The 15111-nt window shown below is 43.2% G+C and overlaps 1 protein-coding gene across 1 annotated transcript; it reads left to right on the forward strand.

The window, feature by feature from the left end:
* Positions 1 to 994: 994 nt before the first annotated feature.
* On the forward strand, positions 995 to 1852 carry LOC121854650. The gene has a single exon (XM_042349342.1). It carries the CDS (start codon positions 995 to 997, stop codon positions 1850 to 1852), a length of 858 nt encoding a protein of 285 aa, XP_042205276.1.
* Positions 1853 to 15111: the final 13259 nt, after the last annotated feature.

Consider the following 15111-nt stretch of genomic DNA (forward strand, 5'->3'; position numbering starts at 1 on the left):
AGGACAGGCATTGGGAACCTGTCTGGTACAGTTACCTGCTTGACTCGTCGAAAATCTATGACTGGTCTCCATCCTCCATCTTTCTTGGGAACTAAAAATAAAGGTGAGTTCCATGGTGATGAGGAAGGTTGGATCACCTTTTGGTCCACCATGTCTTGTACTACCTGCTGGACTACCACTCTTCTGCTGTGGGGTAGCCTATATGCTGGGATGTCGATTGGGTTAGCTTCCGGTTTGAGTGGAATATAATGATTTGTCAACTTTTTTTACCTAGGGGTTCTCCAGGTAATGCTATGATTTCCTTGAATTCGGCGAGTAATTCTAAAAGATCACCTTAGCCTCGAGGATGATCGACTACTTTCACGTGTGGCGCTATCAACCCTACATTATTAACAATATGTGATTTTTCGTCCGATTTACCCTGTGTTACACTACCTATTGGTAATTCTAATGGCTCTTCGACAACTGCTTTGTCATAAACAAGGAAATTACCTAAACAACATCCCTTTCTTAAGGTTATGGGTCCCCCAGTTCTATTGAGAATGAGGACATCTGTGAGACTACCTATTCTAACAGTGCTTAAGGTGACAAACCTTTCACTCGTGAACTTTCACTCAGACCCACAACATATGTTCCTTCACTCATATTTGGCAAACGTACTGTGACTCTAGTTAGCTCCTGGCTATGTAACCATTGTACACCAGTTAACACAGCAGGCGTTAGAATCCAGTTCTGGCCACTTTCATTCGAAATGTCATTTGAGCCACTAGGTGGAGTTTCAGAGAGTGATTCCGTAACTAATTGCTGCTGTGTCAATGACTCCCCTGCGCCTGTCGAGGCAGTTATTACACGAACATCCAGGGCCGGATTCAGGAGTGGGCAAAGTGGGCAGCTGCCCAGGGGCCTTCACATATTACAAGCACTTGCTAAAATAGCTAGAGATGAAAATGAGACGAGCAAAACATGTTTTGAAGCCAATGGTCTCCATGATAAGATGTGCAAGTTAGAGACTGCTATTTATGCTGTGTTTTGGCATGACATTCTTGGCAGAGTTGATGCAACAAGCCATGCATTGCAAGATCCTAAACTCGATTTGAACACAGCAGTAGCAATGCTGAAGTCCTTGGAATGTTTTGTACGAGAAAAAAGAGATTGCTTCCATGTTTATGAGAAGAAGGGAAGGGAAATGTCAGAAACTAGGGATTATTTACAGACTCGCAAGCGTCAACGTAATGTACGACTCAATCCCTTGGATTATGGACGATCAGAAGAAGCAGCCCTCTCACAGTCAGAAAAATTTCTGGTTCAGAATTTCCTTCCAGCAATTGATCAGTTCCTGAGTTCACTGGATCAACAGTTAAAGGCCTATGAGGAAACCAGTTCACTTTTCGGGTTCTTGTCTAAACTGGAGTCAATGAATTGTGACGAAATTGAAGCAGCTGCAGCAAAATTGGTTGCTGAGTACAAAAATGATTTGGATCAAACACTTGGAGTTGAACTTGTGCAGTTTACAGCATTCTTCACTCAATTTCTTGAAGACGAAGATGATGAGAAAGGGAGGGCACATTACCTTTACAAGCTGTTGATAGACAAGAAAGTTGTAGATACATTTCCAAATGTTGAAATAATGCTCCGGATGTACTTGGTGCTCAAGGTCACAAATTGTTCTGGAGAACTTTTTTTCAGTAAAATGAAGTTTATTAAAAACAGACTTCATACTACAATGTGTCATGATAGGCTCAGCCACCTGGCTTTGATGAGTATCGAATATGACATCCTCAGAGAGATTGACTTCGAAAAGTTGATCAAAAACTTTGCAGCGGCCAGGTCACTTAAAGTGCCTGGTCTGTAAATAAAGGTAATGTTTATTTTCTATTTTGCAATTGATTAATGTTTATGGTCAATAAATCCATTATCCATGGTTGATGGCAGTTATTTTTATTAAAATTCTTGTTTTTTCCAACATGGTCATAGTTTTGTTATAATTTTATCAAATTCATTAAATTGTTTATTTGTTTTACTATTGGATGCAAAACTTCAATTTTATTTATAGTTGAGTTAATACTTATTCTGAATCTATCTGACCTTGGACTTAAAGAAGCCTATACAAGCATTCATGGACAGAACCATTATTTGAGTAGAGGTTTATCTGATTAATAATGCAAAGAATCATCTCTCTGTAATAACTAATAATATATTCTTTTCTGTGAAGTCTCTTGAAAATTTTTGACATGTGCTGTAGTAGCTATATCAGGGCTGGTCGACCTGAAACCACATGAATGACTCCAGTCATGTATCACTTTTGTGTGTGTGTTGGGAATTTGTACACTATCAATAAATATACAGTTAATTAAAAATTTCTCAATGTTCTAATTTCCTCAATATAACTGCATATGGCTTCAAAATTCTCCAAAGAAGTGTTCAAATTTCAAAATTTTCCCGGGGGGCTTACAGCGTCCCCTGGAACTCCCAGATGTTTAGGCTCGCTTCACTCGCCACCCCACCCTCTTGGGTAGTTATAATGAGGGGGGCCTCCACAAAGAGGCTGCCCATGGGCCTCCACAGGTCTAAATCCGGCACTGCGAACACCCGAAGTAAGCAATGGATGTGAAGTTTGCATTGCGTGATATGTTTTACAATTATGCGTGATTGTTTGATCTCGTGGCTGAACGTTAATGTTGTTCTGCCTTAGAGTGCGCAGACCAAGTAACCCGTCCGCTGGCAAAGTAAATGCTCTAACTATGTAGAAATCTGCCAAAAATGCTTTACTGGACCTAGAAAAATGGAGTGGTAGTGTTATCACCCCGCTATGTCTAATTGGATTCCCGACTCACCGGACAGGGGAATGTCTGTAGGTCTTATTGGCCACTTATTTGGAGGATATCGCAGTTGGAGTTCATTGAACGACTTTAATGAGATAACATTGGCACAGGCCCCCGTATCTATAGTTAGGGATAACTGATTGTTACCTATCCTCACTGGTACAGTCAACACCTCCACTTTGTTTAACGCGGCAATTAATGAGCCGGTGATGGTAGCGTTGTTTTCTTGAACCGTTGACGCTATCCTAGATCGTGTTGCTGGACGCGCTTTTCTTCCTCCGAAGGCTGTATAGTTGTCTCCCTTCAATTTTCCAATTCTTGCTGCATACGCTGTACATTTCTACAATCTTTTGTGTTGTGGTATGTAGACTGATGTACTATACACCATTTATTCGGAGTGCCTATAGTGTTTGGAGACATTTTACTAACTCTGTGATGTCCCTTTGTAGATTTTGGTTTAGCAGGGCTATCTGAAATCCTTAGGTCCTGCGAGGATTCTTTCCTTCTATCCTGCCTCTGGCTGGCTGGGGACTTATCTGCTTGTCCTGCAAACCAGCATTTTTCTGTGGTATGTCTCTTTCGTTTGCAGACTTTGCAAAAAGGTATTTTTTTGCGTTTGGTTCCCGTGACAGACTGTGGTTGTTCCTTAAAGTTGGTGACTGGTGCCATTGACAACGCCCGAGGAATATTTTCCTTGTGTTCAGCAATTGCTTCTACATAATGCATAAGCTTGGTCCCTGTTTTAAATTCTTTCTTATGGGCTTTCTTGCGTAAGGGTTCATTTGATGACAAGATAAACTGTTGAAATTCAATAATTCTGTAGAAATTTACCTTAGACATGTTGCCATTTTCATCGAACCAATCTGAGGAGTCCGTGTAAGATCTGACATCTATCTTAGTGAGACCCGCACAAATTTGGGCTTCTTGTGCTTCATGTGCAAGCAGAGTGTCACCTGTCCTCTCTGCCATCTTAAAAATCCAAGAAAGTGGACCTCATTTGGAGCTCGATCCAAAAAAGGAAATGAATTGCTTCCTATATGTTGGATAATCATCCGTTTCTTCGTCATTGGCTGAAGCGTAGATACCTCTAGCTGCCTGACTACCGGTTTTGATAAGGCTTCGGACGTATGAAATTTTATCTACGTCATTGGTTACATTGTTATTTCTCATTACATCTTCGCATTTACGCAAAAATGCTAAGCTAGTATAATCAGAATCTTCACCGGTAAACTCTTGTACCTTAATATTATTTAGAAGTAGCCTTACCGGTTTACCGGCCGTTGTAGGCAGTGGGTTAGTAGAACCACCTGTTGCCATTTTTGTTGTGTTAGTTAAAGCACTAGCTTTAGTAACAGGTGAAGGCAATGGGTAAATGTTACCTGACCTTAATTGTCTACTGTGTAAATCCTCAAACTGAGAATCAATCATAGAAATCAGTGTGATCATACTCGTTGGTGGCCCTGACAGAGTTCAGTATGTTCATAGCCTTAGGATATCTTCAGGGATCATCCATTTCTCTATTTGTTGCCAACCAGGTCACACAGACATCACCACTTCAACTAATCATTTTTGAGCGATGATGCCTGAGTGAGCATCGAGTCACCCAGAAGGGTTGACAGTACTGAGCTGCTACCTTATAATGTATACAGCCTTAACAACATCAACCTAGAGAAGTCGACTTGTGAAAGAGACCTAGGGGTACTTGTAAGCCCGGACCTACGGCCTAGAAAACAGTGCGTTAATGTTCGAAATAAGGCAAACAGAGCATTGGGTTTTATATCTAGAAGTGTAAGTAACAAGAGTGCAGAGGTCTTATTGCAACTATATCTTGCGCTAGTCAGGCCGCACCTCGATTATGCGGTTCAGTTCTGGTGCCCCTATTATAGAATGGATATAAATTCACTAGGGTTGGTGCAGCGAAGAATGACAAAAATGATTCCGGGACTTAGAAACCTTCCATATCAGGATAGGTTAAAGAAACTTAACTTGCATTCCCTAGAAAGACGAAGAGTGCGGGGAGATATGATAGAAGTATTTAAGTGGGCGAAAGGAATCAATAAAGGGGATATAGATAAAGTTCTTATAATATCCGAGCAGGATAGGACTCGGAGCAACGGATTCAAGTTGGATAAGTTTAGGTTTAGGAGGGAGATAGGAAGAAACTGGTTCACAAATAGGGTGGTGGACGAGTGAACAAGCTTAGCAACTTTGTAGTAAGTGCGGGAACTCTGGAAAGTTTCAAAAGGAGGCTAGATAGATTCATGGATGATAGAGAGTGGTAGTAACTCTCGACAGGAGCTGCCATGCACAGGCCAACCGGCCTATTGCAGACTCCTTATTTTCTTATGTTTCTTATGTTTCTTAGCTCTCCATTGACTAACATCATTTGCCATTACTCTAGCGAGATGTATTGGGCTGAGAAATCCCACCATCTGAGTGGTTCTCATGTAACCCAGGCTGATGATACAAAGTTCATCCCAACATAACTCTAGATTGCTAGTAAGACTGGAAGGTCAGCGTCCGGAAGGATCACTAAGACTAGCAGCCTCGCTAAAGTCTGCCGGGGAAGGGCTGAACCCGCTACTGAGGACATGAATAAAACAGAGTTATGAAGAGGAAAACTTAACTCCAGCCTGAATGCTAAGAGTAATCATAAAACCCAGGGAGGAAGGAAAAAATCACATGCCACAGGGCAGGAGCCCAAAACTTTTCGTGAACGAACATGAGGAGAAAGGGGGAGGAGGATGGAATAGTCACATTCACCATGGTAAATCATCACAACATTTGCACGGTAATAGTTGGGGCTAAAATAAAAAATAAATAAAATACAATGAAGACGAGCCTGGAAGTGCTAAAAGCAAACGTCATTCACAAACTGACTTGTAACAGAGAATCATTCGTCACTAGATTTCGACTGTCTTCCCAGGTAGAAGACGAGCCGCGGTCGCCATGATTGACCAAACTGTATAAATAACTACCCAAAACACAAAATCTGAGTGACATCACTAAAAATAAAGTGCCTCAATTTGCTCACCATGCTATGATGTATAATTACTGAAGGTAAATGCTTCGTGGCACTTAAGACTCCAGCAATCACAACACAAAATAGTGGAACCTTCTATGTGAGTCGCCAGGTAAGAAAGATGATAGCAGTGATGCATGTGCAATGCTCCCCCCTCCCCCATTCACTCTGAGACCGTCCTCCCCTCCCTCACAAAGCCAGCTAACTCATGTGCAAATAAATGAATACAGCAATATCTCCATTAGCCAGAACTCTCCAATAGGCGAAATTGAAATAGTTTGAAAAATCTTTCCCAAACCCAGAATTTTCCAGAAAATTCTGGGTTTGGGAACGATTTTTCAAGGGGCACATTTTCTGGAAAATTGTCCCGATACCTGGAAAATTCTGGGGATGAGTTTTTTTTTAACGGGTTTGAAAGGTGAAAATCAGGTGCATACTGCACAGTAGTACCCCGATTTACGCGGTCAATTGAACCCACAGGGTACCGCGTAAAGTGAACAACAGAACATATGGGATTAATTCCAATAGAGACTGGCCCGAGCCCCAAACTCCACTTTTTCCGACACAATACCTATGTTGTAGTAAAAATAACATCTAAATTTTATGATGGTATACTCACACATTTAATATTTAAGAGAAATACAGTCGCCAGGTTAATGTCCATTCAAATAATGGACACAAATCCCCCCCCCCCTCTTCCCAGCTCACTGGCCCCTACCTCTCTGAGAAATGATTGGGTGAAACACTAGATTTTAACGTTTAGTAATAAATAATACCTCACACTAAAGTTAGGATAATATAGTTGACATTTCTGGATTCCTTGCAGGTCAGGGAATATTTTGAATGTAAACTTCATATATTTTGCACAAAAGATAAAATACTTGCTTTGTGTAAACCAAATTATTACATTAGATCTAAAATTTGTATGTCTAATGCAAAATCCATGATGTTTATATTCAAAATGATCATCATCTTGTAAGAATTCCAGCAATGTAAATTATATTCTGGTCCAGTAATTTGTATGAATTTTATGAGCTAAAACAAATATCTTCAGTTAATAAAAAAATAAAAATATTCTTCAAGACACTATCTGTCAATCAAAGTACCCCAACTTGCCTCCCCCCTCTTCCAACCGCACCAGATGGTCGGTGGGTCCCAACCCTCCCCCCACCTTCCCTCCCTACCAGAGAAATGTTGGGTGAAAGAACTAGATTTTAACTTTTAGTAATAAATAATACCTCAGACTATAATTAGGATAATATAATTGTCATTTCTGGATTCCTTGCAGGTCAGGGAATATTTTGAATGTAAACGTCATATATTTTGCACAAAAGATAACATATTTACTCAGAGTAAACAAAATACTTAGAGTAGATCTAAAATTTGTATGTCTAATGCAAAATCTATGATGTTTATATTCAAAATGATCATCAAATTGTAAGAATTCCAGCAATGTAAATTATATTCTGGTCCAGTAATTTGTATGAATTTTATGAGCTAAAACAAATATCTTCAGTTAATAAAAAAAAAAAATATATTCTTCACACACTATGTGTCAATCAAAGTACCCCACCTTGCCTCCCCCCCCTCTTCCAACCGCGCCAGATGGTCGGTCCGTCCCCCCCACCCCCCACCAACCCTCCCTACCAGAGAAGCTTTGGGAGAAAATAGTAATTTACATTTTTAGTAATAAATAATAACTCAGACTAAAGTTAGGATAATATAATTGACATTTCTGGATTCCTTGCAGGTCAGGGAATATTTTGAATGTAAACTTCATATATTTTGCACAAAAGATAAAATACTTGCTTTGTGTAAACCAAATTATTACATTAGATCTAAAATTTGTATGTCTAATGCAAAATCCATGATGTTTATATTCAAAATGATCATCATATTGTAAGAATTCCAGCAATGTAAATTATATTCTGGTCGGGTAATTTGTATGAATTTTATGAGCTAAATAAAAAAAAAAAAAATTACTTCACGTGTATATGAGTAGATGCACCGCGGAAAGTGAAAGTCCGGTTCTGGCAAGGTACTGCGTAAATGAGAAATCGCGGAAAGTGAAACCGTGTAAAGCGGGGTAATACTGTATTCTGGAATTTTCGAGAAAATTTTTCTGTTACCTGGAAAATTCCGGGGATGAGGGATATTTTTTCGGGTTCAAGTGTTGATGTAATGGGCAATTTCCGGAACTTCCGAGAACATTTCTCCGTTACCCGGAAAATTCTGGGGATGTGGGATTTTTTCCGGCTTTGAGAGAGTCGTCTCGTTACCCGGAAACCTCTCATTCCCTGAAGTGCTCTGTACCAATTGTTCCGGCTAACGGGGATACCACTGTATTCACTTTATTTTTTTGCACTTAGGACAATGTTTTGTTTTGTTTGCTTCTCACAATATGCATGTAGGATGTTGTGTGCATGTAACTGAGTAAAAATAAATGCCAGTTGAAAAACAACCATAACACCTACCCGGTAACAGCTTGGCCCAGTAGCCTGATGGTTACAGTGACGAGTTTAACCTGGCTACAGTGCCATGATTAATCACTGTTATATCAGTAAACACTAATATTATCAGTAAATCCAGTGAAATATGGCAGGGAATGAGGAGACTAGAGTTACAAGAGCAGACAACGCTCTAACTAGTGTTCACTCACTCTCAGGATCCTTTTGTCAGGCGTACGTTCGAAATACTTATGAATAACCGAACAATGTCCGATCGCATATACGTCCGTGCCCCCCCCCCCAAAAAAAAAAAAATACGTGACGCCTGCTGGACCACCACACCACGACCCCCTGACGGAGACACGATGATCCTCCCCATACTGGTCAGATATTATGTGTTAAAGGAATATGCTTCCTTGATTAGGCTCTTTTTAAACATTTGCCTGCAGGTGTAATGTTATCCTACATCTATTAAGGATAAAATCTTTCACCTACAAGTTGACAATAACACATTTGCTGTAATCAGCCATATCTAGTTGCCTCAACAATTGCAACCCCAGTTGCAATTGGGGTTGCAATTTCAAATTCTGTGGCATTACTAAAAATAACTAAGTCTCTGGTGCACTCTAAGATTAAGAGAGAAAACGGAGGACTCAGGCGTCCTGATGTGAGAGAAAACGGACTCGTATGATGGGGGACCAAATTAAAAAAGCATAGCTACATGTTTTGTGGACTACAGTATTAAGCGTACCCTTTTCATTACTTTGTAATAAACCGAGCCATGCCTATGTGTGTTTATGATATTTATCATAACATTATATATATATTTAGTGGGTCTAAATGGTGGTAAAATGGGAAACTTGGGGTTGGGTTTTGGGTGCCTGGAACCAATTGGAATAAGTCCCATAGGTTCTGTACTTTCGTTATCGGTGTGGGAGACCCAGGCGATACTTCCAATCAGGGGTGAAGGAAATACACTGGTGTCAAGTTCGTAAGTTCTATTTCTGGGACAAACACACAAAAGGAGTTAAGACAGGGGAAACAGCGTCCTGTCTTGGAATCTCTCCAGGTATCTCTATCTGCGCATGCGCGTACAGCGCGCATGTGCTCAAAGTCTGAACTAACATTCAAGTGACAAAAGGGAGTATGATTATAACATATAATGCAGAGACCTGAATCAATAATGGTAAATAGTACAGTTACATATTACAGCATATTCGTCTCATATATCTACAATCGGCGGGGTCCCAATTAGGCGCGACAACCAAGGGATGACTGTACTGTACTGTACAGTGAACCCTCACTTTACGCGGTTAATTCAACCCACGGTGGCCCGTGTAAAGTGAACAACATAACATATGGGATTAATTGAAATAGGGACCGGGCCGACCCCCAAACTCCGCTTTTTCCTGACACAGTACGTACGTTTTACTAAAAATAACATCTTAACTTTATGATGGTATTCACCCACACATAATATAGAAAGGAACAGTCAATAAACTGAAGGTTAGGTTAGAAAAAACTAGGTTGGGGTTAACACTTACGTTAGAAGAAGAGATGGGTCGGCGTACGGGAATGGAGGCTGGTTCCGAGGCAGAGGGCAGGCTACTGGCCCTCAGGTGAGTCACCATCACTGTCATCCACACTTGTCAGGGCCTCCCTGACAAATCCCTGAAAGTCATCATCACTGTCTCTACCTCTGTCACTATCACTGGCTTGGGCTGGCTGTGGTGGGTTGCGGGCGAAGAACTCTGTTATGCTTTGCTGACGGCTGGTGTTTATGATGTCGTGATAAACCTTGATGTAGAGCTCCATAGTCTGCAACAGCTGGATAGTGAAGATTTCATACCTGTTAGCGCCAGGGTCGTCGGAAAGGAGGAGCTTGACTTTCTCGATACACTCGATGGCACCCCTAATATTACTATGGGATAATCGGCGTTCTTCTTGGGATGACGCACCACCTGCCTCTTCACTGACGTCATCATCATCTACCATCTCGTCGGTAGTCACATCAGGATCCCTTATCACCTCCAGGATGTCGTCGTTGGTGGTCTCGGAGAAGCCTGCAGCTGTAACACTCTGCGCAGCTTCTATGGCAAGGTCCACTGCTGCTGCAACAGTCTGAACCTCACCAGTCACAGATTGACTCTGCCTAACGACCGGAATGCCTTGCAACACATGTCTCCGTGCGTGACGAACAGTTGCTACAGACAGCTGATCCCATGCCTCCACCAAGAAGTCCACAGCTTTCTTGATGTTAAATATTCTCCAGAATGGCACATTCTGTTGCTCACAGAATTTCTTCACATCGGGAACGAAACAGCCATCAAACCGGGAGAGGAACAGTGTAGAGAACATCCACGCCCTACATGCGGTCAGCCAGTGGAAATTTAGCTTGGTCATGTCCATGCTCTTGTAGGCGTGCAGCTTGCGTGCTGTGTGGATCACCGATAACTTGAGCTTACAGGTACTGGAGGCATTGGTGGTAAACAGGACGGTGATGCGCTCCTTCTGCAACTTCCGGCCCCGAATCTTGCTGGCATTCTTCACAACGAAGGTCTTGGAAGGTAGCTTTTTCCAAAAAAGACCAGATTCGTCCATGTTAAACACCTGGTCGTCGGTGTACTGTCCTTCCTCCATAATCTCACGTAAAAACGGAGGAAATTCCCTAGCCGCAACACGGTCAGCACTAGCTTCTTCACCACCAATGTTGATATTGGTGATCTTGTTCCTCTTCTTAAACCTCTGTAACCACCCAGAGGAAGCATTAAAGGGTTTGGGCTCTGTAATTCCCATCTTTCGTGACACTGCAGCATACAGTTCACATGCGCACTCCTTAACTGAGCGCGTGTCCACCGCCATGTTCCGTCACGCCTGACGCACCAAGTAGCTCACAAGTAATTTTTCCATCTTGAGAAGTACCTGGTTGTGGAAATACTTGATCATAGAAGCACCTGTAGACTTTGTGATCTTCATGTGCTCCTTTATCTTGGCTGCATCCTTCTTTATCGTCCGGATCGTAGATTCGTTCACACCATGCTGGCGCGCCAAATCAACCTATCTTGTTCCTTTCTCTAACTCTTGGATGATCTTGTACTTCACCTCATAGCTTAAGGAACGTCGTATCTTCTTGGGCTTAGGGCGGCTGGGTCCAGGCAAGGAAAGGTTTCTCTCTGGGGGCGGTGGTCCGGCGGAAGCCATTTTACAGAACAATGGATGCACGATTACACGGTGTGGCCTGGAGGGATGAAATTGGCGCGGCTAGGTCAAGCGTCGTCTTTCCTCCCTCCCTCCCTCCCCCGGGTGGACACGTCATATTACTTTAAACCAATTACAGCTAGCAGCGCAGGGAGGTAGGGATGCATGGCCAATCACAGTCCAATATGTCATATGACGTCACTGATAAGGCAACAGAGACATGCACTGCGCAACCTTACCACGCGGCTTGCCCTGACGGAGGCGGGAGCAGGCGGGAGGGGCGAATCTAAAAATAGCGTCGAGCCGGACACTCTCCGCGTAAAGGGGTACACGCACCGCGGATTGTGAGCATCCTGGATTCCGGTAGGGTACCGCGTAAACGTGGAAACACGGAATGTGGGACTGCGTAATGTGAGGGTTGACTGTATTCTTTGTAGAAAAATAAATTTTAAATGAATTATTTATTGGAGATAAGTATTATGATCAGTAAATATACAGATATGCATTACTGACCACCTCGAACACAAACGGCTAAAAATAGCCACAGGCGGTCACAGTCAAGGTCACTTTCCCTTTCTTGTCACTGGCAAATGGGGGTGATGATAGCATTTTGTTCTTTTACGGTATGTTAGACAGGTTTATAATACATTTTTATTTTTTTAATATACCTGTAATCTTAATTTTAATCCAGCTTCCCAAATGTAAGTTACAGTATAAAATAATTAGTGGTAGGACCTTGTGAGTGGTTTACCATGTTTCCATCACCACTCTTGACACACTAAACTGCAATATTTAAGAGGTAAGAATTTTATACCTGGTGCTTAAGACTACCCCCTAACTTTGGGCTGATTTTTTTTATGGTTCAAATTCCGTCTTATAGGCCAAGATATACGGTATACTACTGTACTACTATACTGTATATACTGTACTCACCAGCAGACACTGTTCACGCAGCTGACTGTAATATTTAACTGTAATCACATCTTAACACCTGTGATGGAGGTTGGTTGGGAGATTAGTGGGTCATGATATTGACCTTACCTGATGAATATCTGGTCATCCATTGTAGGGCTGGAGGATTAGTGGGTCTTATGACCTGAAGCTGTCTTGAAAAAACACTGAATGTACAGTATAATATACAGTATTACCCCGCCTAACGCGGTTTCACTTAGCGCGTTTTCGCATATACGCGGTGCCTTGCCAGAGCTGAACTTTCACTTAACACGGATTTTTTCCACATATACGCGGTGAGTGTCCGGCTCGAGATGCTATTTTTAGATTTTGCCCACGCGCCACCCGCCCGCCTGCCTGCCTGTGCTCCTCGCCTCTCCCTCCTCCTCCCTCCGCTTGGGCAAGCCGCGCGGTAAGGTTGCGCAGTGTGTGTCTTTGTTGCGTTATCACTGACGTCATATGACGTATCGGACTGTGATTGGCCATGCATCCCTACCCCCCTCTGCTGCTAGCTGTAATTGGCTTAAAGTATTATGACGTGACCACCCCGGGGAGGGAGGGAGGGAGGGAGGAGAAGAGCTTGACCTAGCCGCGGCAGTTTCATCCCTCAAGGCCACCCCGTGTAACGCGCATCCATTGTTCCGTAAAATGGCTTCCGCCGGACCACCACCGCCCCCAGAGAGAGACCTTTCCTTACCTGGACCCAGCGGCACTAAGCCAAAGAAGACACGACGTTCATTAAGCTACGAGGTGAAGTACCAAATTGTTCAAGATTTGGAGAAAGGAACACGGCAAGTTGATCTCGCGCGCCAGCATGGCGTCAACGAATCTACGATTCGTACTATCAAGAAGGATGCAGCCAAGATCAAAGAACACATGAAAATCACAAAGTCTGCAGGTGCTTCATCTATCAGGTATTGCCAGAACAGGGTGCTGGCAAAAGTGGAAAATTTGCTGGTGAGTTATTTGGTGCGTCAGGCGCGACGCAACATGGCGGTGGACACGCGCTCAGTGCAGGAGTACGCACGTGAGCTATACGCAGCAGTGACACGTAAACTGGGAATTGCAGAGCCCAAACCCTTCAATGCTTCCTCTGGTTGGCTGCATAGGTTTAAGAAGAGGAACAAGATCACCAACATCAACATTGGTGGTGAGGAAGCGAGTGCTGACCGTGTGGCGGCTAGAGATTTTCCTCCGTTTTTACGTGAGATTATGGAGGAAGGACAGTACAGTGACGACCAGGTGTTTAACATGGACGAATCTGGTCTTTTCTGGAAAAAGTTACCTTCCAAGACCTTCGTTGTCCAGTCTGCCAGCAAGGTAAGGGGTCGGAAGTTGCAGAAGGAACGCATCACCGTCCTGTTTACCACCAATGCCTCCGGTACCTGTAAACCAAAGTTATCGGTGATTCACAAAGCCCGCAAGCCGCACGCCTACAAGAATATGGACATGAACAAGCTTAATGTCCACTGGCTAACCGCACGTAAGGCGTGGATGTCCTCTTCTCTGTCCCTCTTCTGGTTTGACAACTGTTTTGTTCCTGACGTGCAGAAATTCTGCGAGCAACAGAATGTTCCATTCAATATTTTGTTGCTCCTTGACAACGCACCTGGACACTCGCCCCTACTTATGGATCGTCACCCCAACGTAAAAGTGGTCTTCCTTCCTCCCAACACTACGTCATTAATCCAGCCCATGGACCAGGAGTTGATCTGCAATGTGAAAGCTGCGTACTCTGCAAAGAAGTTCAAGCTCCTGAACGACTCTACCAACACCAAGGATGAGTTGCGTAAGCTGGGTGACACCGACAGCGAGAGCAAAAGCGACGAGGACAAGGAACAAGAGGCGGTGACTCAAGAACTTCTCGTCAAACAATTTTGGAAGAAGTTTAACGTTAAACAAGCTGTAGACTTCTTGGTGGAGGCATGGGATCTGCTGACTATTGCTACGATTCGTCACGCATGGAGACATGTGTTGCATGGCATACCAGGTGAGAGGAGGAGTGAACCTGTGACTGGTGAGGTTCAGACTGTTGCAGTAGCAGTGGACCTTGCCAGAGAAGCTGCGCTCAATATTACAGCTGAAGGCTTCTCCGAGAACACCAACGAAGACATCCTGGAGGTGATCAAAGATCCTGAAGTGACTGCCGACGAGATGTTGGAAGAAGAACACGCCAGTGAAGAGGAGGAAGAAGGTGCGTCATTCTCCGAAGAACCTAGTTTAAGTCATAGTGATATTAAGTGTGCCATAGAGTTTACAGAAAAAATTAAGTCCGTCCTTTCCCGCGACAATGACGATGAACGCTATGAAGTCTTCCATACCCGACTGGTGCAGGCTATGGAGCCGTACATCAAGGTGTATCACGACAACATCAACACCAGCCGTCAGCAAAGCATAACCGAGTTCTTCGCCCGCAACCCACCACAGCCAGCCCAAGCCAGTGGTAGTGAAAGTGAAGTTGACTTTGAGGGATTTGTCAGGGAAGCCCTGACAACTGTAAGTGACAGTGATGTTGATTCACCTAGTAATGGTGATTCACCTGAGGGCCAGTAATCTGCCCTCTGCCTCGGAACCAGCCTCCATCCCCGTATGCCGACCCATCTCTTCTACTACCGTAAGTGTTCCACAAAATTTTTCGTTTTTTAACCTATTCTTTATTATTCCTATGTTA

The sequence above is a fragment of the Homarus americanus genome, unplaced genomic scaffold (assembly GCF_018991925.1).
Source record: "Homarus americanus isolate GMGI-L3 unplaced genomic scaffold, GMGI_Hamer_2.0 scaffold29030, whole genome shotgun sequence".
Lineage (NCBI taxonomy): Eukaryota > Metazoa > Arthropoda > Malacostraca > Decapoda > Nephropidae > Homarus > Homarus americanus.